Source organism: Alnus glutinosa, chromosome 2 (genome assembly GCF_958979055.1).
Source record: "Alnus glutinosa chromosome 2, dhAlnGlut1.1, whole genome shotgun sequence".
NCBI classification, from domain to species: domain Eukaryota; kingdom Viridiplantae; phylum Streptophyta; class Magnoliopsida; order Fagales; family Betulaceae; genus Alnus; species Alnus glutinosa.
In genome coordinates, this window is record NC_084887.1 from 24651492 (window position 1) to 24673321 (window position 21830).

The 21830-nt window shown below is 35.8% G+C and overlaps 2 protein-coding genes across 2 annotated transcripts; one reads left to right on the plus strand and one right to left on the minus strand.

The window, feature by feature from the left end:
• Positions 1-1075: 1075 nt before the first annotated feature.
• On the minus strand, positions 1076-1749 carry LOC133861437 (pectinesterase inhibitor 4-like). Its single transcript, XM_062297230.1, has one exon. The coding sequence runs from the start codon at positions 1711-1713 to the stop codon at positions 1114-1116; it is 600 nt and encodes a 199-aa protein (XP_062153214.1). The 5' UTR covers positions 1714-1749; the 3' UTR covers positions 1076-1113.
• Positions 1750-18773: 17024 nt separating this feature from the next.
• Positions 18774-21021, plus strand: LOC133860398 (uncharacterized). Its single transcript, XM_062296014.1, has 6 exons — positions 18774-19172; positions 19254-19544; positions 19635-19693; positions 19844-19973; positions 20058-20650; positions 20799-21021. The coding sequence occupies exons 1-6, from the start codon at positions 18774-18776 to the stop codon at positions 21019-21021; spliced, it is 1695 nt and encodes a 564-aa protein (XP_062151998.1).
• The last annotated feature ends 809 nt before the right edge of the window (positions 21022-21830 follow it).

Sequence of the window (21830 nt, forward strand, 5' to 3'; positions counted from 1 at the left end):
TAAAATTGAAAATTATTTTTGACGTTTTCGAGTTTTTTAATGAAAGTTATTAATTATTAATTAATTGTGTTTAGGGTTCCTTATAATTATTGGCCTATTATATGAGTCCAAATTGACTAATTAACTAACCCAACCCATACCGGTTAGGGTACGTTACTATTAAGTTGAGAGTTAATTATCTTTCTGGCTTCTTGTCTTCTGCTTTTAATAGAGGGCTAGTTTAGAACTGATATTAACCTAATTACTTATAAATTATAACGTGACCATTTAGTAGTTGACTTCCTGCTCGATCTACCTTGCTGTTGCTGCTTGGAATGTTGCGCCATCCGCGTTGTTGTTGTTGTTGTTCGGGGCCGGCCATGTGATGTGGCTTCCCTTCTTACGTAAATTTAGTACTTTCATTTTTCATTAAAATATTTATAATACTGAAAATATTAACCGGAGGATTCTGGTAAATTACTCTGATAACAGAGAATGAACGGCAAGAAATTACGTGCAATACTTAGAAGTTCAAATTCAAAAAAATAATTTATAATTTTAAGAAATGAAATTATTTTACTGAAATTAGAGAAAAAAAAAGGTTTTCTTCGTCAACTGAAAATATTTTTGGTTTAACCACAATTTTGATCAAACAAACACTAAAAAATTTTTTAAAAAAATTATTTTCAAAAATTATTTTACGTCGAAACAAATAAATCTTTAGTTGTGACCTCTTTTATTTTCGGATTGATCACAATTTTCAATCGTACAAAACCCCAAAAAAATTAAGAATTAAAAATTATTTTACGTCGAAACAAATACATCTTTGAAACTCTTTCTATATATCACTTTATTTAGTGGAACTTATTCTAAGTGAACATGATCGATGGTTGGGCCGGGCCCTCATTTTGTCAACAATAAAATGGCAAATGGAAGCATTAATTTATTAATTAACCAAACAAAACACAACCGTTTTGTACACAAAGAAGCCATGCATTCCAAACCACTTTTTACCTACTTACATTAACATGGAACTGGGAAACACAAACCCTTTAATCAGTATGAAAAAGGAATAAGAAAAAAGAAAAAAAGCCAATTAAGAGGGAAAAGGGTTCATGAATTAATAAGGTTAAATTAGTAGGAGTAAAGAGTGTTAATGATAGACAAAGCATTGCTAGTCGGCATAGCAACATGGAGAATACTCTTCCTGATCTTGTTCTCCACCTTCGCGCTTACCTTCTGGCCATCGAACCCATCGGTGCATGTATCTTCATCTGTTATGGCTGTGCTAACCCAAGTCTTTATATCATCTATCTGAACTTTCACATCAGACTCTCCAAGATTTCCCATTTCGTTCAGAGATTGTTTGAGCTCGTCAATGCTATCCCCGATGTTCTCCATGCAATCCTTTATGATCCCCACTTCGCTTTTCGTCAATCCCTTCTGTTTCGATAGCTCTGATATCGTTGATGACGCGTTGCGCGCCGCTTTTATCGCCACCGAGAGGGCAGTGTTGCAGAGATTCCGGGGATTCGCTTTGATTTTGGAAGCGTGGGGTAAGAGCGAACTGTAACACACTTTCGGGTATGTGGTTGAACTACAAGCCGTTTTAACGTAACTTGTGTATTTTTTGGTGGAAGAAGTACCGGTGGTGGTGGTGGCTGCTAAGCTTGTACGAAGGTTTGAGACAAAAAGAAAAGTAAGAAGAATTGTGAGAAGATAATAGGTTTCCATCTCTCTCTCTCTCTGTATTTTGCATTGAGATGTGTAGAGGAGATCGATCCTCATTTATAGGCAGATTGTCAGCTGGGGTATCATGTAAATGAGGGGTTTATAAATTTGATGTAAGGATTTTTATATAAATATAAAAACTTTATGTTAGAATATAAAACTTGGTGCTTGGCCATATATAATTTATATCGAAATTTGAAACGATTCAAAGAATTAATGTATAATTTTTTTCAGAAGATATAAATTATGAAATGGACAAATAGTGAGATGGAAGATTGATAGATTAATAGGAGATTAGTGAGAGTTGTGAAAGAAAAGATCGAGGAAAAAGAGTTAAAAAAAAAAGAAGAAAAAGAGTTGTAAATAAAATAGAATATTAGAGATAAAAGTCTAGTCTCTACAAGCGATTAAATGAACTTTAGGTTAATTAGTAATTAAGTTGCTTTTAATCTTCTCTCTTAATGACAAAAATATTTTTCATCTCCTCTTGATTTTATTTTATTTTTTGTTGGAAAGATGCGCGCCTATCAAATGTCAATGATGCCTCTTTTGATCTTCATTTAATACTATATATTTAACAATCATAGATATTTTTTCATGATCTTCATTAATTCGATCCATTTTTTTTTTCCTTGATTAGTTATATTATTGGAGTTGTTTAAGTGTTTAACTCGTATATTAAACCTTATAAGGCATGTTAAACCTTATAAGGTATCTTAATTTATTCCTTTATTTTTAGGTGGGATCATTTTAACGCATATATTTTTTTTTAATAAATTTTTAAGGAACTTAGTAAAAGATTTTAGGGCCTTATTTGATTGGGAGCATTACGCACAGCCTTAGAGTTTGTTTGAGTTTGTGATTTTAAAAAGTACGATTTAAAAATATCGATTTTAAAATGTGCGATTTGAAAAAATAGTTTTTAAAAACGCAATTAAGTGTTTGCAGCGTTTGACAAAATTACAGTTTGACCATTTAAATTGCAGGTTAGCCTTTAAAATTTTAGGTTTTAAAAAAAAATCATTTGGCTGCGATTTGAAAATGCAATTTTTTAAAATTTTCAAACTGCAATTCCTAAACAATTATTTTTCTGCGATTTAGATTAAAATCGCACTTTTTGTATACGAAATCGCAATTTCAAACGCAACCTTAGTTACCTAAGCTCCGAAACCAACTAGAGAAAAAAATGATATAAATTGGATTGAAAAACCAATAAAATAAATAGTAAAAATAAAAACAATAAAAAAAAAAGAGATCCGGAAGAAGGGAAAACGGGAAAATGTATTTCATGCAAGAGATATGTTATTTGCAAAACTCTTACACAACAATACTGATATATTCAACATTTTTTTAAAAAAAAACTAAACACATTAATATTGTTGTTCAAAATTATTATATAACTAACATATCTCCTCATGCAAAGAGTGAGAAGCATTAAGCATACCACATGAATCACATGATTAGGAATTAAAAAAAGGGGAAACTTCACAAAAAGGTATCAAACTATAGCGTTTTTTCACTTAAGAGTACCGATGTAGCAAAACGTTCAATTGAGTGTATGCATTTATCAAAACTATTCAATGTCAGGTATTCTGTCGACCTCTGTTCTAAATCGATAATAAAACCCACAACACGTGTGTTTCATGTGATTTTTAAGGGGCGAAGTACCCGGTTTGCCCCTCATTTAAACAAAGAAAGGACTTGTCATTTTTCATGTGATTTTCTTGGCAGCCAACCAGTGCGTTGAAGGTTCAAATTCTTGTTTTAGTTTCTGATTTTGGATGAACAACAATCACAATCACAACAACAACAACACAAACCAGGCGAACCTAAATCCATCGACCTTTTTTGCCCAATCTTTTAATTGCAAGATAACACCAATCGTGATGATTTTATTATCCTCTTCGTGTATGTGGGGCATATGTATATATACCTGCTTTCGGGATGACGATGAGAGGACGCTGATTGCTGGGTTTCTCTTCAAGCCAAGGGATAAGGATGGTGATGAGTCAGGATGATCTTAACCCAAAAACTCACGGAATTAAATGCCCACATCTCACCCTGAAACACATCTCACCTTGAAACAGTTGACAAATGCCTCTACCAATCATTTCATTTAAGAGCAAAATCAATTGGATCACCAATTTAAATTTCCACACATTTTCCTGAATTCCAGCTAATTAAAAAACTCAAAAATCTATTTTATAAAAGCTAAAACAGAGGAAGATCGGAGCTACTTGAGCAAGCGACGAAACACCGGAGGTCCAGTCCGGTGCTTTAATCGGCTCTGCTCAACGCTTTAATCGGTTCTGCTCAGCACTTTAATCGCGGTCGCCTTCTTCGGGAGCTACTTGAGCAAGCGACAATCGGAGATCGGAGTCGTTGGCTGGAGGTTTTGACAACAAAAATCCCTAATAAACCACTACCCATTTCCTAAACGGCAAAATCTCTAATCCCTAAATGGTCCAAAACAAAACAAAAAACCCAGATATTTTGATGGCAAAAATCACGATCACAATCGATTCCATGAAGACGGCAAAAATCCCTTGTAAGGAAGGATCCCGCGATTTTGAACTCACTTCCATAGAATCCGCCGTGCTTGACGTTAATGGGATTGGTTTTTCTGTATTGAGTGACTTTCCTTATCTGTTATAGCCATCGCCTGAGGAGCAATTTCATTCTGGTGGTGAACAGAAGGATTCAGGGATGGCGGACAAGAATCACGTTTCCCTTCCAAAAAGTCAAGACCTTTTGACAGCAAAATCCCTAATCACGGTATGTTTTGTTCAGTTTTTTTTTTTTTTTTTAGATGATCATTTTTTAATAGATTAATAAAAGATTAATGAATATATTTTTTAATAGATTTAAATGAATATTTTTTTAATAGAGGGGCATAATGGGAAGATTTGCTTAAAAAATCACATGAAACACACGTGTTGTGGGTTCCGTTATCGATTTAGAACGGAGGCTGACGGAATACCTGACATTGAATAGTTTTGATAAATGCATACACTCAATTGAACATTTTGCTACATCGGTACCTTTAATTGAAAAAGCGTTATAGTTTGATACCCTTTTGTGAAGTTTTCCCATTAAAAAAAAGAAGAAAGAATTACGCTTGGACAGAAACGTGGAGATACAGATCAGCAAAAAGAGGAATCTACAAACCGTCAGAATTAATTATCCTGCTAAATCCTTTCTCACTCTCCGCGCGCGTGTTCAACACTCAAAGTAGCATTTGGGTGGCCACTGGCTAGTAATGATCGTTAGTTTATTATGGGCGTTATTTATTTATTTTTTGAATTGTATTATGATTAGGATCGGTTTAATTATCGAGTGAGGTTTAATGGGCCCAACCCAAAGACACACGGACCCTGATCAACGACCCGATCTCACCAAATAGGCATATACGTACAGGATCACCCCCCCCTTCGGCTAAGGCCATCTCCAGCAGTTAGAATTAAAATAGCTATTCAAAAAGTATCAATCTCTACTTTAACTACTGTTTTTCCAATATTCTCTCCAACAGATTTACTATTCAACTCTTTACTTACATTTAAATATTATTTCTTATTCTTTTTTTATTATATTTTTTTTTATTCTTTTATTCTCCTCATTTTTCCTTCCCGATCTTTCTTTCTTGTTCTTCCTTTCTCTTTTCGTCTGAAACACTGAGAGAGAGATCGAGGGATTTAGAGAGAGCTGGAGATGGAGAGACCCGAGAGAGAACCGCTGAACTCGACGAACCCAGACGAAACCCATCAACCCGGTCCTCCATGAGTCGAGCTCCGGTGGCCTGAGACGAGTTCCGGTTGAGCTAGGCACAGATCCGGCAGAGTCAGAGGTGATTTCCGGTGATTATGAGCGATTTCCGAGAGACAACCGCTGAACTCGACGAACCCAGACGAAACCCATCAACCCGATCCTTCATGAGTCGAGTTTCGGTGGCCTGAGACGAGTTCCGGTTGAGCTAGGCGCGGATCCGGCCGAGTCAGAGGTGATTTCCGGCGACTGGTAAAATAGGTTGATGATTTTGGTTGATGATTTTTAGTTGAACCCATCTGATTTTGAAGCTTGAATGTCTCCCCTGTTTCGGTTATATGTATCACGGCTAAAGCTATATTTATGGTTGATTTTGATGATTTTGGTTGGTTGTTCATGGTTGATTTTGGTTGGTTTGTTCATGATTTTTTGTTGGATCTTCATGGTCGATTTTGGTTGGTTGTTCCTGATTTTGTTGGTTGTTCATGGCCGGCAGAGAGGGACGAAGAGGGGGAGAGAAAAAAATATTAATAAAAAAATTGTAAACAGATGAATAGTGAATAGCCAGTGTTGGCTATTCACTGTTCATTGTTAAGGAAAAAAGCTTAAAGAAGCTATTCTGCTGGATTGAAAAAAATAGCAAAAAAAGTCAAATTTAACAATTCTGGTTAAAATAGCACCTCTGTTGGAGATGCCCTAAGACCTCGAAGGGAACAAACCAAATAAGGAAGCTGAATCCGATATATTAATGGGGGGTATATCAACAAATGAGTTCTCTTAATTATATTATTAATTTATAATTAGTTATCTTGATTAGGTGATTGATTTATAATATATCTTCGTTTAGAAATCAAATAATTGTAATATTTGATACAAATATTTGATTTCTATGATGTGATTCTTATTCAACTTATATTATTTGTAATTTCAAATATCTTGTATTATACTGTATTTTATATATATACACGACAATTATATATATGATTGTTATTCTCTCCCTATTTGTACTTATATGAGACGAGACTATATGTTTCTTAAATATACACCTTATGTAATACACATATATAACATATCACGTTATTAATTATATTGTTTACATGTCGTGAATATACGCTTCTAGGCCGAATTTGATAATTGCTCATGCTTTTTTTTCTTTTCATTTTCCATTTAATATTGTTTAATTAATTTATTTATTTTTATAAATATTTTACCATGATATCATAAGCAATATCTTTCATTTTTTTTTTCTTAATTTAGCTTAGTATCTAACCCCACTTTATATCATATTGTATTTGAAGCAAGTGAAATACAGAATGCCTTTTTGCACATAATTTAATTAAAGGCGCTTGAAATTAAAGGCTTATTTCTTTTCTTTCTGGGTGCGAATAATTTAGATGACTAACACCGGAAGACATTTGATACAGTTTTAGGCATACGGTAGGCCATGTGGTCATCCTATATACTCGGGATACGTGTCATATTGTGACCATCACCCCCATTAAAAAGTCCACGGATGTGCAGATATTTTCATTTTTCACTGTTAAATTGGAACACAAATTTAATACTATCTGCTACTAGAAAATTCATACAAATTAGTTTTTAAAATTGATATTTGTCCTTTTAGCGACATGTGTTTTTCACATGTCAATAGACACATGTTAATCTTACATATGGTTTGAATGAAATTTCTTACAAACTAGCCGGCATGTATGAAATTTTCTACAACCCACGTATAAAAATGACATGTGTACTTTAAGCATGTGAGAAACACATATTTTCTTATTAATGCTATTAAAAAAGCATGCAAGAAGCATGTGTTATTAAAACAACATATGCTTCTCACATACTAATGAACACATGTCAATCTTAAATATGCTCCCTTGCATTCGAGAGGATCTCATTCCTATCGTACATGGACCCATATTCAGGGTCAATTTGGAGGACTATGGGCCATGGTTTTTGTAATAAACCTCTTGAATTATGATCTTAAAGAATGAAACGATTGAAATAGTGAAATAGATGTATGGATGATGAAAGGAATGATAAAGGGAATTAATTGACTGTTTCGAGAGATTCACTCTCCCAGAAGAAGAAAGATAAGAAAGAAAAAGGATTTAAGCATAACTACTCAACTAACTACTGAAATGGGCCTAACTACTCAACTAACCTAACAATGGAAAATGGGCTATAATTACAATAGACCATACAACCCAATTACCCATCTCATACCATATCAGACCCATTTCGATTCCTTCATATTGATCCAACCAATTAAGACTGCATGTACGTTTGTACCCCTTTAGTATGTGACACTTGGCCAAAGGCACGCCTGGTTAGGGGACACAGATTTGACGCCACGTGTAATATCTCGTTCTAAACTAGGGTTAAAAAAACCCTTATCAAGGCTTAGAGAGTAAATAATTAAGGGGCAATGAACGAGTCAAAATTAGGTAAAATGGGCCCGAAAAACACATGATGAAAATCTGTCTAGGACCGTTTTATCGGTGATCGAGTAGGGAAATGGAATGATCGAGCGGTATGAGTCAGCAAAGTCATACCATTCGGTTGATGGTCAAACCATTCCAACGATTAATTAGGTGAATATAGCTAGAATATTGGCATAATTAATAGTCTCAGTAGGTTGGTGCTAAGTTGTTCAGAAGATCCACAATGGCATAGTACGTACTCGATCATATATTTCAGAGGAATAGTCAGCATTATTGGAGATATATATTGCTGAGGTTTGGAATTTGCCCTTGGATTAATTTGCAGATCCCGATTAATTACTTTCATTAATTAGCACTTTTCAGGTGGTAGTGGCATTTATGTTCGTTTTATTGGTTGCAATCACAAGAAGCTATTAGTACTTATGTCCAAGAGGCGCTATAATGATCGATTAAGGAAAGGTGCCAAAGGACAATAAAATAAAGGCTTGGCAAATCATTCTAGCTAGTATTAAATCTCTCTATTTCCAGATGTTTTAGAGAAATGTTAGGTTGTATATACTTATGCTGTCTAACTCATCTTACATTAAAAGAATAATAATTTTAAAAAAATTTATGTACGATGGGTTGGACAACCGTCGGTACAAGAATGTACAACCTAGTATTTCTCGATGTTTTATATTTATGTGCCATGTTAGAGATCTATTGGCCGGCATGCATGCTTATATATCTCAAAAAAAAAAATATAATCATTTTTGCGTGTATATATATTAGGACACAACTAAGGCCGAGGTATTATCTCGTAATAGGCCTTTGCAACCATTGATCGACTTCATAGAAAATATATAACTCTAAGATATAACTTAAAAAAATGTCTTTGCATCAATATGACTTATTAGTAAATTTTAAAAGTCCTTATATATATCAAAAAATATAACTATATATCAATGTTCAAGAATTATAATATAACTTAATTAGCATATATAAACATATATTTATGCAACTTTGAAGTTCAAATGTACAATATTAATTGGACTTGACGCTCTATTAGTAAATAAAAATCATTAATAGTCATATTTGTACTTATATCCTATTTGTTTTAGCGTAAAATGTTTTTTCAAAAAAGATTTTCCTTATTTTTTAGATTTTGTTGCATTGTAAAATATTAATCAACTTGAAAATGTTTCAGCTCACACACCCTTTGGAAAAGCAATTGTGAGAGAGATCCTTATGGGGCCTACTTGCCCGAGCAAGTCTCGGGCTGCCTGAACACCTTCCCGAGCAAGCTAGAGGGCTTTACAAGGGCCATCTCAAAATTACCTACACAAATTGCAAACAAAATGTGTAGCGCCTAGAATTTTAATCCCCGGATAAAGAAGTTTTAATTTTGAAAATGGACTCAACTATAATATTTTATGGCCAAAATAATAATTTTGGAGAAATTTAAGGAGGCACATGGATATTGTGGAATTTCATGATGGTGGATGAAATTTAGTTTAAAGCTTTAAATTTTATTGTTAAGAAATTTATTTTTGGCTCTAACCTTATTATGCTAAGTGTATACGTACCCAGCCCCCATTTAACTGTCAAATTGGCTAATCATTTTTATCTTTCCTTATTAGAAAAGAAGTGCTAAACGTATACCCCAATTTAACCGCTGAGTTACTATGAATTTATCACTCTTATAGTTAAGTAAGAATTAAGTCCACCGTTTGCTCTCGAGGCAAACCCATCCATACATGTTGAGCCAGGTCATCAAACTTTTTTTGCCACTACGGTTATTAATTAACTTGGATGAAAAGACAATTCTTTTTTTTTTTTTTGTTCTTTATTATTTTTTTTTGTTCTTTTTTTTTTATTTATTTTTTATGAATTAGAATCAATTTTATATCTACAATTATTTCTCCTTACACTTATGCAAAAACAGCAGAAAAAGCAGATTTGGAAACAAACATCAAAATCAAACGACAACAAACTATAACAAATAACAACTTCAAAACCAGAATATTGGTATCAATTAATACCCCAACCGTAACAAATGCCAACATAGAGCATGTCCAAGACTCCAAAAGATGTCTTAAATGACTCATAATAGCTATTTGTAGTTATAATGAGCCATTTTACTCATCCAACATATGCTTCACAATAAAATATTTGTTAATTAAGATGAACTTTCGCATGTGAAAGTTTACTTTAACACGTTGAAGTTTTTTTTTTTTTTTTTTTAATTCTTTTTTCTCTCCTTCCATCTATACCTTCTCCGTCAACGAAGCTACTAGCACACTGCCACACTCCTGTTCTACATGAACGTTAACTTTATAGTCGATAATGTTCGAAATGAACTCCGATCCATGGATCCAAAGTGGAGTCTTAAAGCACTAGTAGTAGCTTTTATAATTCTTATTAATTCTAATATTTGTTAGAGGTAGGAAAAACTCCTAAAAAACTCATTGATAAAATTAGACTTTCTTGTTGTTCCCCACATTAAAGAAACTAAAAATTGTATCCTAAATCTAGGGAAAAGAAAAATGATTCCCTTAAAATTATTTTAATATAAAAATTTTTATCTTCAATTCTCTCTTCATTCATTTAGCATTTATTTGAAATAATACTTAAATAATTTATCTTTCCTCTTTCTTTTTTCAAGCATTTAATTTAAAGAATATTTAAATAGCATAGGAAAAAATAAATAAAGAAAGCTAAGTAAAAAATGATTTAGTTCCCTAATTTTTTTTTTTTAAAAAAATTAAAAAAAGCTACTGCTAATGCTATTGTAGTTTATGAGTTGCAGTCTTCTAGATGTAGGCCGCTAATATGGAACTTTTTCTTTGGAACAAAAAATTCAATAATATACAGCCATTAATTATGACCAAGATTTAAGATTATGACTGGTCAACGGTCTAGTTTTGGCGGTCATCTAGCTGTAATGTTGAATATTTCATGAACTACGCTCCTGTGTTTTTGGTCTTACTCGATTGGGGGCGCCCTAAACCTTCAAAAATATCTTCGATCTGGACCCTCAAGTACTTCCATGCAATTGCAATAATGTATCTACATTCTACACCAAGATTCTTATTTTGCCATCCAATTTGGAAAGAAAAACTCACACAATTTAATTATTTGGACCCCACTCTATATAAGTTTGGTCCAAATTGGCCAAATTGGATGCTGACATTTGATAGGAAGAAGCCGACAAGTTTTGGATATACTCCCGAGACTTTCGGAATATAGTATATAGAAGTTGTAAATGTATTATATCTTAATTATTTGGATCCCACTCTATATTAGTTCGGTCCAAATTGGATGCTGACATTTTATAGGAAGAAGCCGACAAGTTTTGGATATACTCCCAAGACTTTAAGAATATAGTGTATAGAAGTTGTAAACGTTTTATATTTCATATATATATACACGCGCGCACACATACGTACTTATATATGTTAAGTTCAACGTATAACTTGTAAAAACCTAAAAAGAAAAACATAAAATAATAATAATAATAATTTCATCCATTGGAGAAAGAAATGGAAGGCTCATCTTCTAAACTTTTGGTTACATCATATCACTTCTCATACTGCTTGCCATTGATAGCTCAAGCTCGATCAGTGGCCATGGCGAACCCGTTATGTGTTGTGTAATTATTGTGTAAAGTGTGTTGTGCAATGATCATTTCCCTACAAAATGGGGTTATGGCTGCTTTGAAATATATATGTGAATAAATGCACTGATGGGATTCAAGGATTCGCCAAGGATGAGAATGCCAAGATCAGTTTTAAGGGCAAGATTGTGAACGTTGTAAAATTGACTAGCAATGCCTTGGATTTATTTAATGTATTTGTCTCCTCTCTTCATGGTTAATTAGCTTAATTCAGAGATTATATTATAGGGGTGCTTTTTTTATTTGGTATGAATATGTATTGTGTTATTTTTGTATTTCTTTTTTCGGAGTATTTTGTGTGATGCAGCACCGACAGGCAACAATTATGTCCCTTTTTATTTTTTGTTTTTTGTTTTACTTTCCAATAAGGATGAAGTTTTTCTTTTCCATATATTAAGGATTGGATTTTTCTTTTTCCAATTAGAATTTGTTTAATTTTTCCTTTTTTCCTGTCAAATTAAGAGTGCATCTTAGTTTATATATATAAAAGATACACGCTCAATATATAAAATAATGAGAATTGAAGTTATAAAAATTATGTTCTCTCTTGTAGTTGTAGGGTGTGGCTCCACTCTTCTTTCTCTTCTTTGGGTTTTGTAATGTAGACCCGTTCTCTCCTTCTCTCCCTCTTCTATTGATGCGTAATTTGTGGTGAAAGTATGAAAAACAGGGATGAATGTAGAAATGGAATGGAAAGATGACAGGATTGATAGCTTCTTTTAGGTAGGAGAGACCACAATTCTTCACTTAGGGTAGAAGAACACCACAATATTCCACTTAATTAGGGTAAGAATAAACCAAAATTTCTCTAATTCTTTTCTTTCTTTTCATTAATGACTAAATAGTCTTTAAATAGAAATAGAAATAGTATTGATAATTAACTACGATAAACATAAGCAATAACACTCTTCTTACTTAACAACTCTTAAGATAAACAACTACAAAGATAAAGATAATAAGATAACCTAACTGATAATATAAAGATAATATAGAGATAAAGATAATATCTCATCACTAATGAGATAGAGATTAGCTTGAATTAATCCAAGTACTAGGATTGGAGAAAGACTCCTATCAATTCTGGCCCCTTGACACGACACTTGTCCTCAGGGTCGAAATAATTTTGCAGCTTTGCTTTTCTTTTATGGATTTCTTCAAGAACACCTTCTAAGAAGAAGGACGGAACTGTGAATATCAATGGAAATGCTGATTTGAAGGTTTGGGAGGCGGCCTTTGACGGCGAAAATTCCACACATGGTGGTGCTCTTCGGTGGAGCGGTCAGATTTGTGCCAATTTGGCCAATGGTGGTTTTGTGGGGGTTTCGCTGTTGATGTTGGTGCCAATGGGTGGACTGGGTGTCATGTGTACTTGTTTGTGTCCTGGGTCACACTTTGAGTGGGCATGGAAAGGAGGTGGTGTTGCAAACGCAGGTGCTACGCCTGATCGCGAAAATTGGGTGGACTTTGGCGATGGAATATGCATCGGGTTGTTTCGTGAAGTTTCATCTTTGGTTTTTGACAAATTCTCCATAAACTCAAGCAAGGAACGTTCTAGTCATTTGATGGAGATCTGTTGCTGGGATGTCATGAGCTTCTGGACATTGTCCTTAAGCTTCTGCATATCTCCTTCCAATTTTTCGATCCGCTCTTCATTTGTAGCCATGCATGGCGGCGAATCTAGTTTACTGGGGGTGGATGGTGGTGCTGATAATGGAATTTTTTAGTGGTGGTGGTTTCAATGGTTCTGATACCAATTGATGCGTGATTTGTGGCGGAAGTATGAAAAATAGGGATGAATGTAGAAATGGAATGAAAAGATGATGGGATTGATAGCTCTTTTCAGGTAGAAGAGACCACAATTCTTCACTTAGGGTAGACGAAAAATCCACAATATTCCACTTAGGGTAGGAATAAACCACAATTACTTTAATTCTTTTTATTAACAACCAAATGGTCTTTAAATAATACAAATACTATTGATAATTAACTATGATAAATATAAGCAATAACACTTCTACTAACTTAACAACTCTTAAGATAAACCAATTAGAACGATAAAGATAATAAGATAACCTAACTGATAATATAAAGATAATATAGAGATAAAGATAATAGATCTCATCACTAATGAGATAACGATTAGCTTGAATTAATCCAAGTACTAGGATTCGACAAAGACTCCTACCATCTATTTCTTTCCTTCTTAAACTTCTCCCTGCTTTTAAATTAGCGATTTGCTTTTAAATTAGCGATTTACTAATCACGTGCCCAATACATGCATACATGCAATGAACTTACATTATTACCCCAAGAACACGTTGTTTAGTGTCGTTTGTGTTCGTGTCACTTGTACCAAACAACACTAAATAGTGTATGTTCCTATTCAAACGGCGCTATTTAGCATTGTTTACATACTATTTAAACGACACTAATTCGACATTAAAAATTTTGAATTTAGTGTCGTTTGGGACTTTAAACGACACTAAATGTTAAAATTCTTGCTATATATCTGGCTTCTTCAAGCTTGTCTTCCAAACTCAATTTTTTCCCCTTAAGAGCATCTTTTGTATTACTCCTTCACAGCGGTAAGCTCTTAAATTTTTATCCTTTCTCTAACTATACTTTTTTCTTATACTGCTATTTCCAGATTTTTCTTTTCTTTTCTTCTTCTTCTTCATTTTTTTTTTTCCTGTTTGTTGGAGGAGTCTTGTCTCCAGAGGAGAAAAAAAAGGAAAAAAAAAAAAAAAAACCGAACCTAAACTATTTTAAATTTTAATTTTCTTTTTTCAAAATTACAGTTTAGTGTCGTTTTACTGTTCAAATGACACTAAACTGTTAATATCGTTTAAATAGTAACAACGTTAATTAACATTGTTTGAATAGTAAACAACGCTATTCTGGAGTCCCGACCCTATGTTTAGTGTTATTTCGTAAATGACACTATTCAAATGGCTAATAATAGTAAATTTTGACTATTATGAGCAATTTTTCATCTTTGAGTAGGCGAAATAACTTTTTTCATTCTAGTATGAACAGTAAATAAACATAAGAGGATCTCCAACAATAATAGCTAAAGTAGTTAGGGAAAAAGTACAATTCTCTACTTTAGCTACTGTTTTTTCTATATTCTCTTCAACAGATTCTCTATTATACTCTTTATTTTCTTTAAATATTATTTTGTGTAGAAGAAAGTGTGAAAGAAATAGGGAGAGAGTGTGTGAAATAAAGAAAACAAAGGAAGAGAGAGAAAACAATAAAAAACTGTTTGTAGTGTGAATAGTGAATAAACACTTCTGCCTATTTACTATTCACACTAGAATGAGAAATTCTATTCTGCCTAAGATGAAAAATGAATTTAACTATTATGAGCTATTTGTCTATTCTATTAGAGATGCTCTAAGCCTATTCACTATTCACACTACAAATTTTATTTTAATCATTTCTCTCACATTTCTCTCTCTCTCCTCTCTCTCTCTCTCTCTCTCTCCCTCCAATACCAACCCCAATCCTTCTCTTCTCTCCCTCCCTCCCTCTCGCCTTTCTCATTGAGAGCTCACAAATTTTATTTTAATCATTTTGCTTCTCAGTTTTTTCTTAAAATCCAGAAGCAATGAAAGCCTGGCACAATTGAGCTTCCAAAATTCCAGAGAGAATATCCAAGGCAAACAAGTAACTCCTACTCCCTTTTCGACACTATCTTTCCAAAGAAAATACCCATGAAATTTGTGGTTTCCTTTGACACCCATTGGATGATTTTGCTAATATTCGGTTGATTTTGGGGATTTGAGGGTGGGAATCGAAAAGCAGAGGCAAGAGGGTGAGGGAAAGGAGATGATTGTTTGATTTTCATTTCTTTTAGACTTCTTGAAACTCATTAGTGGAGAAGGTGCTTTTGGAGGGTTGATTTTCTGCATTTTTTTTTGGTCAATTGGTGAAAGGGGGATGTTTGGCTGTGGCTGTGATTGGGTGTTTGGTTGTGATACTGGTGGGTTTTTGCAATGAGGGAAGAGAGATGCCAGATGGGCTAAGGTTTCTCTCAGAGGGGATTTCGGCGTGGTGAGGGAGAGTAAGATAGAAGTCGAAAAATAATGAATAGAAAAAGAATAAAACATAATATTTAGAGAAAGAAGAGAGGGAAATAATCTCATAAATATCTGGTAAGATTAATGTGACAAGTTATTGCAAATATTGATCCCCCAAAAATGCTCTCTTGCTACGTCAGCATTTCCTTCTCTAATTCGTAGATTGTGCGCGGTTTTCAGCTCGGCGCGTGGAGGCGCGTTGCTACCGGATTCTTCTCCGGTCTTCAGAGGTTTTCTTCAGAGCAGGTTTTCCTCTCATTCCACTGTGCTTGTTGGATGATTTACTTTTCTGCTTGTAGTGTTTGAGGTGGGCGGGGAGGTGTGGTAATGGTGAAGTCTAGGGGTAGAGGTTGGGGTAGAGGTAGATCACAATCGACTCCTGATTGTGCTAAACCTATTAATTTGGAGCCTAGTGATTCTTTGAATCATGATTCTGGTTTTATTCAAGAATCTGAGACGGTTATTTCTAAGGAAGATGAAATTCTTCTCCCTGTGACTGAAATACCTCGGGAGAATGATGTCCCTTGTGTTGAGAATTTGGATTTTCCATGGGCCAATTCTCCTTGTCCTAGTGTTTCTTCTGAGGAAACTTTTTCTATTTCGAATGCTCCTAGTGCGAATCAGGAGGATCACCTTGGCTTGGGTGAGTCCAATGATTGGCGGAGGTTGTTCAAGACGAACAATTCCTTGGGAAAACTGAACTTTGTTGCTCCTAGGAAGGTAGGGAATAAAGTTATGGTTTCTTCGCCACTACAGGATGTTGAGGATGGGATTGCGACTTGGAAAACCAGTTTGGTTGGGCAATTCCTTGATAAACCTCTCCCTTTTTACCTTGTGAAAAATCTGTGGCCTTAATGTGAAAACAGTATGGGGAGGTGAAGGTTTTTTCCCTTGAGAATGACATTTATAATTTTCTTTTTGCTGATGAATTTACATGCAATGAGGTTATGGAGGCCAAAATCTGGCATGTGGGAAATAAGCCACTGATTTTGAGGAAATGGACCCTAGGAATGCAGGTTCTTAAACTTACCTTGACGTCCATTCCTATTTGGGTCAAATTCCTGCATTTGCCTTAGAATATTGGAATCATGCTTGCCTTAGCCATGTTGCGAGTGGTGTTGGCAGGCCTCTGTATGCTGATTTTGTTACGGAAGAACAGAAGAGGTTGGGGTACGCCAGAGTTTTGGTGGAGATTGATGTGGACTCTGGATGTCCTCAGGAAGTTGTCATCAGTAGGACTTCTGGGGATCCTATTTCTATTGGGGTGCAATACCCATGGCTTCCTCTAAAATGCACTTTGTGCAAGGGTTTTGGGCATGCTGTGTCCTCGTTCTCAAAAAAGGAGAAGCAGAAATGGATTCCAAAGGCTCAGCTGAAGAGAGATAACCGGCTTGTGACTACTGTAGGGTACAGGTCAGTTGTGGCTACTACTAAGTCCAATTTGGGTGGAGATTGGACTGTTGAGGGTGAATCCTCTAAGCGGTTTCCTGGTGCTAAGAAGACTTCAAAACCGTTTGAGAAGGCAGTTCGTAGGCCCTCTGTTGCTACTCCTTCGGGTAAAGGCAAAGAGGTTGCTCTTTTTAACTCCTTTGCTCATATTGGTCTAAAGGATGCTGCCAATGAGGAGTTTACTCTTCATTCCCCTATCACTTTTCTTGATGTCTTTAAAAGGAATTATCTTCAAAGGATAGGGCAAGATGTGAGTGGGAGAGGATGAGGTGCGGGGTTTTTCACCTACACCTGTTATATGAAGATTCTCGCTTGGAATATAAAGGGCTTGAATCAGCCCCTTAAATAGAAGGAGGTGAAGAAGAGTTTGAGACGGTACAATATCTCTATTCTTTGCCTTGTGGAAACAAAGGTCAAAGAAGATAATGCTGTCAAGGTTAAGGATTTTATTTGTTACCATTGGGAGATGGTTCACAATTATGATTCTCATCATTTGGGTAGAATTTGGATTTGTTGGGATCCGAATCTTTTAACTATGGATGTATTGTTTAGTAGTGACTAGGTCATTACTTGTAAGGTAATTGAAGCTAAAGAGTTGAGGCTTTGGTTTTTGTCAGTGGCTTATGGGGCTAACCAGGGCTTGGACAGGAAGGGTTTGCTGGGGGATTTACGGGCTCATAGTGGTTCTATTGGGAACCTTCCTTGGTTGGTGGCAGGTGACTTTAATGTCATTCAGTTTCCACATGAGTCCAGTTCTACTCATGCGTTCACTAGCTATGAAAGGGACTTTATAGCTTGCATTCAAGATGTTGAGCTTGAAGATGTTACCTTTACAGGCTGCTATCATACTTGGACTAATAAGCAGGAATGGATATGATGGACTTTGTGTCCAAAAAGATGGATAGGGTTTTTTCTAACATTGAGTGGATACGGGTGTTTCCCAACACTGCAGTGGACTTTCTTGTGAGAGGGATCTCGGATCACTCTCCTGCTCTTGTGACCATTGATCAGCTCCCTAGTTTTGGTCCCAAACCTTTTCAGTTTTTTGACCTTTAGACGGAGCATGTGAACTTTCTGGATTGGGTTGCTACTGGTTGGGGTGTGGATGTGCAGGGTTATGTTATGTACCAGCTTTACACTCGGCTCAAGTTTGTTAAGGCAATTCTTAAAGAGAAGAATACTATAGTTTTTGGGGGTATTAGTTTGAGAGTAGAGAGGGCCAGACATGACTTAGCTTCGGCTCGGACTGGTTTTATGGAATCTAGAGGTAGTTATGAGTGGTTGATCAAGGAAAAAGAATGTCTGCATCACTACTTGTCTCTTATGAAAACTAAGGAGAATTTTTTGAGGCAAAAGTCCGGGGTTCAATGGGTTACTCTTGGGGATGGCAATTCGACTTTCTTTCATAAGGTTGTCAAGACTAGGAATGCTTCCAATCTTGTGAAGATCCTTAAAGATGATGAGGGTAACATTTTTTCTGACCCTTGGATTATTAAGGATATGGCCATTGAGTTTTATAGGAAGCCTTTAGGCTCCTCTTCCCACGATTTCACTTCAACTAAAGCTGAGAGAGTTACTCAGCTTCTCCAAAAATAGTTCTCTCCTGCCTGCATTGCTGGAATGTAAGCCCCTGTTTCTCGAGAGGAAGTTAGAAGGACTATTTTTGCCATGAAAGCCAGCAAAGCCCTTGGGTTTGGTGGCTTCTCAGCGGGGTTTTTTCATAAGGTATGGCCGGTGGTAGGAGATGGTGTGATAGCAGCAGTGCTGGAATTCTTCTCTTCGGGTATTCTTTTTAAGGAAGTTAATGCTAAAACCATCACTTTGGTTCCTAAGAAGAAGAACCCGGCTGTCATGGGGGATTACCGCCCCATTTCTTGTTGTAATATGGTTTATAAAACCATTATCAAGATTTTGGCTAATCAGTTAATTCTAGGCCTTGAGGATATTGTTAGCAATAACGAAGGTGCCTTTATCTCCAAGAGGAGCATTGCAGAAAATATTCTGCTTGCTCAGGAGTTAGTTCATGACTACCATAAAAGTAAATGGGCTGCTAGATGTGCCTTGAAGGTTGATTTAATGAAGGCCTACAATTCTGTTCACTGGGAGTTTATTCTCCACTGCTTAAAATGTTTTGGTTCTCCTTAGAAGTTTGTGTATTGGGTCAGGGCCTGTATCACTTCCCCTCTTTTTTCGGTGGCTCTTAATGGGTCTCTTGTGGGGTTTATTCAAGGGAGAAAAGGCCTAAGGCAGGGTGATCCGATTTCACCATACCTTTTTGTATTGGCTATGGAGGTCATTTCTATGCTTTTGGCTGAGCTAGCTCTGGATAAGGAGAAGTTTCGGTTTCAACCTAAGTGTAGCAAGCTCAAACTTATTCATCTTTGCTTTGCAGATGATCTCCTTATCTTTGCTGAAGCTGACATGGGTTCTATTCTTGTTGTAAAATAAGTTTTAGCCGAGTTTGAATCCTTTTCTCGTCTCAAGGCTAATGCGGCTAAGATTTCATTTTATTGTACTGGGGTGTCTAAGGATGACAAAGCTGCCTTTCTGGACATGCTGCATATGCCTGAAGGTTCCTTGCCTGTAAGGTATCTTGGAGTCCCTTTAATTACAAAAAAACTCTCTACTCTGGATTGTGAGGCTTTGGTGGCTAAGGTGGCTGGCAGGATTGACTCTTGGTTGGTTAAGCATCTCTTTTTTGCTGGGAGGTTGCAACTTGTCTCCTTCATTCTTTTTAGCCTTCAGATTTATTGGTCTAAGGTGTTCATTCTTCCTAAGAAGGTGATCTGGTTGCTTGAACAGAAGTTCAACTGGTTTCTTTGGAGTGGGAATGATACCAAAGCTAAGGCTAAGGTGTCATGGGATAAAGTTTGCTGTCCTAAGGATGAAGGAGGGCTCGGGCTTAAAGGGTTGGAAAGTTGGAACTGGGTTGCTATGCTCCATCATATCTAGAGTTTGTTTGCCCATGCCGGATCAGTTTGGGTTGCATGGGTTGAGTCGAATTGGCCTAAAGGTAGAAGTTTTTGGCAAATTCCAGTTCCTAAGAGTTGCTCTTGGAACTGGAAAAAACTTTTGCATCTTAGAGAAGCTGCCAAGAAGTTGTTGAGTTTCAAAGTAGGAATGAGCCATAAAATTTCTCTTTGGTTTGATGCTTGGCACCTGGCTGGAAGACTGATTGACACTTATGGTTTTCGGGCTGTCCATGATTTTGGACTTAGTCCGAATGCTTGTGTCTCCACTGTTCTACATGAAGGTTCCTGTCATTGGCCCCTTGCTAGATCAGATGATTTGGTGGCTATTCAGGCTAGACCACCAGATGTTAAAGTTGGAGAAGTGGATGTTGCTGTTTGGAAGTCCAAGAGTGGTGTTTACTCTTGTGGAGAAACTTGGCATTTCCTTAGACTTAAGTTTCCCGTGGTCCCTTGGTGGAAGGTAGTATGGCATTCCAAGGCTATTCCCCGCCATGCTTTCGTTTTGTGGCTAGTTTTTAGACAGGCCATTGCAACTGAGAAAATGTGGCTAGGGATTTATGGGGCACACCTTATGTAGGTTCTGTTTTCATATGCAAGAATCGATTGATCATCTATTCTTCCAATGTGGTTTCATCCGACGTATTTGGAGAAACCTTATAGCGGATTGCTTAAGCCCTAGTCCTAGTGTTAGCTGCGATGATATTGTGTTGTGGGCATGTAGTCTTAAGGGTAAGGGGCTGCATACCACTCTTTGCAAGCTTGGTTTGGCTGCAACTGTTTACCACATTTGGAGGTTGAGAAATGAGCTGTGTTTTGGCAATTCCCCCTTGACAGAGGAAGCCCTGGTTGCTCGGATAAAATGGGATGTTAGAACAAAGGTGTTGTCCCTAAAATTCAAGAGATCTCCTCTTGATAGGCAGCTTTCGGCTTTATGGTTGTTGTAGTCTTGTTGTAGTTTGGCTCTAGTTTGATGCTTGTTTCGGCTGTTTGATGTAAGGTGTTTTGTGGGTCTTCTCCTCTTTCTACAGTTGTAATTGTTTTGTGTTTGGTTGTAAAAGCTTTGATTCATCCAAAAAAAAAAAAGAAAAAAAAAAAAAAAAGAAAAAAAAAAAAGAAAAGAAAAAAAGAAAGAGAGAGGGAAATAGATAATTTAGTTGAGTTAGTATTGAAAAATGAGCAGTAGAAATTAGAGCTTTTTAAGTATATTAAATGACTATTAATTATTGTTGGAGATGTTCTTAGAGCCTAGAGGTAGGTTCCAGTGTATAATATATATATATATATATATATATATATATATATATATATATATATAAAGAGATAGGTATGTAATAACCTTTTTTTTTTTTGACATGTCTACACAAGAGGGGGGAGGGGGGATTCAAACTAGTGATATTCGCTTCATGATGCGTGGTCCCCAGCCGATTAAGCTACCAAACTAAGGGTGCATTTGAAATTGCAATTTCGTAAGGAAAAAGTGCGATTTTAAACCAAATCGCAAAAAATGAACCGTTTGGAAACTGCGTTTTTAAAAAATTGCGATTTAAAAGCTCGAAAAAGTGCTTATTCAAATTGCAGGCAATTGAGTGCTTTTTTGAAAACGCAGTATTTTAAAAGGTTAATCTGTGATTTTAAAGGCTAAACTGCGATTTTACCAAACGCATAACTGCGTTTTTAAAAATTACTTTTTTAAATCGCACAGTTTAAAATCGCAAATACAAACGGATCCTAAGTGATATATTATATTTCGCTA

Excerpts from the sequence above, each read along its gene's own strand:
- LOC133861437 (XM_062297230.1), bottom strand. The coding sequence starts at position 1,713 with ATGGAAACCTATTATCTTCTCACAATTCTTCTTACTTTTCTTTTTGTC.
- LOC133860398 (XM_062296014.1), top strand. The coding sequence starts at position 18,774 with ATGAAAGCCAGCAAAGCCCTTGGGTTTGGTGGCTTCTCAGCGGGGTTT. Across the intron at positions 19,545-19,634 it reads ACATGGGTTCTATTCTTGTT|GATGACAAAGCTGCCTTTCT; the intron begins GTAAAATAAGTT and ends GGGGTGTCTAAG. Across the intron at positions 20,651-20,798 it reads ATTTATGGGGCACACCTTAT|TCTTAAGGGTAAGGGGCTGC; the intron begins GTAGGTTCTGTT and ends GTGGGCATGTAG.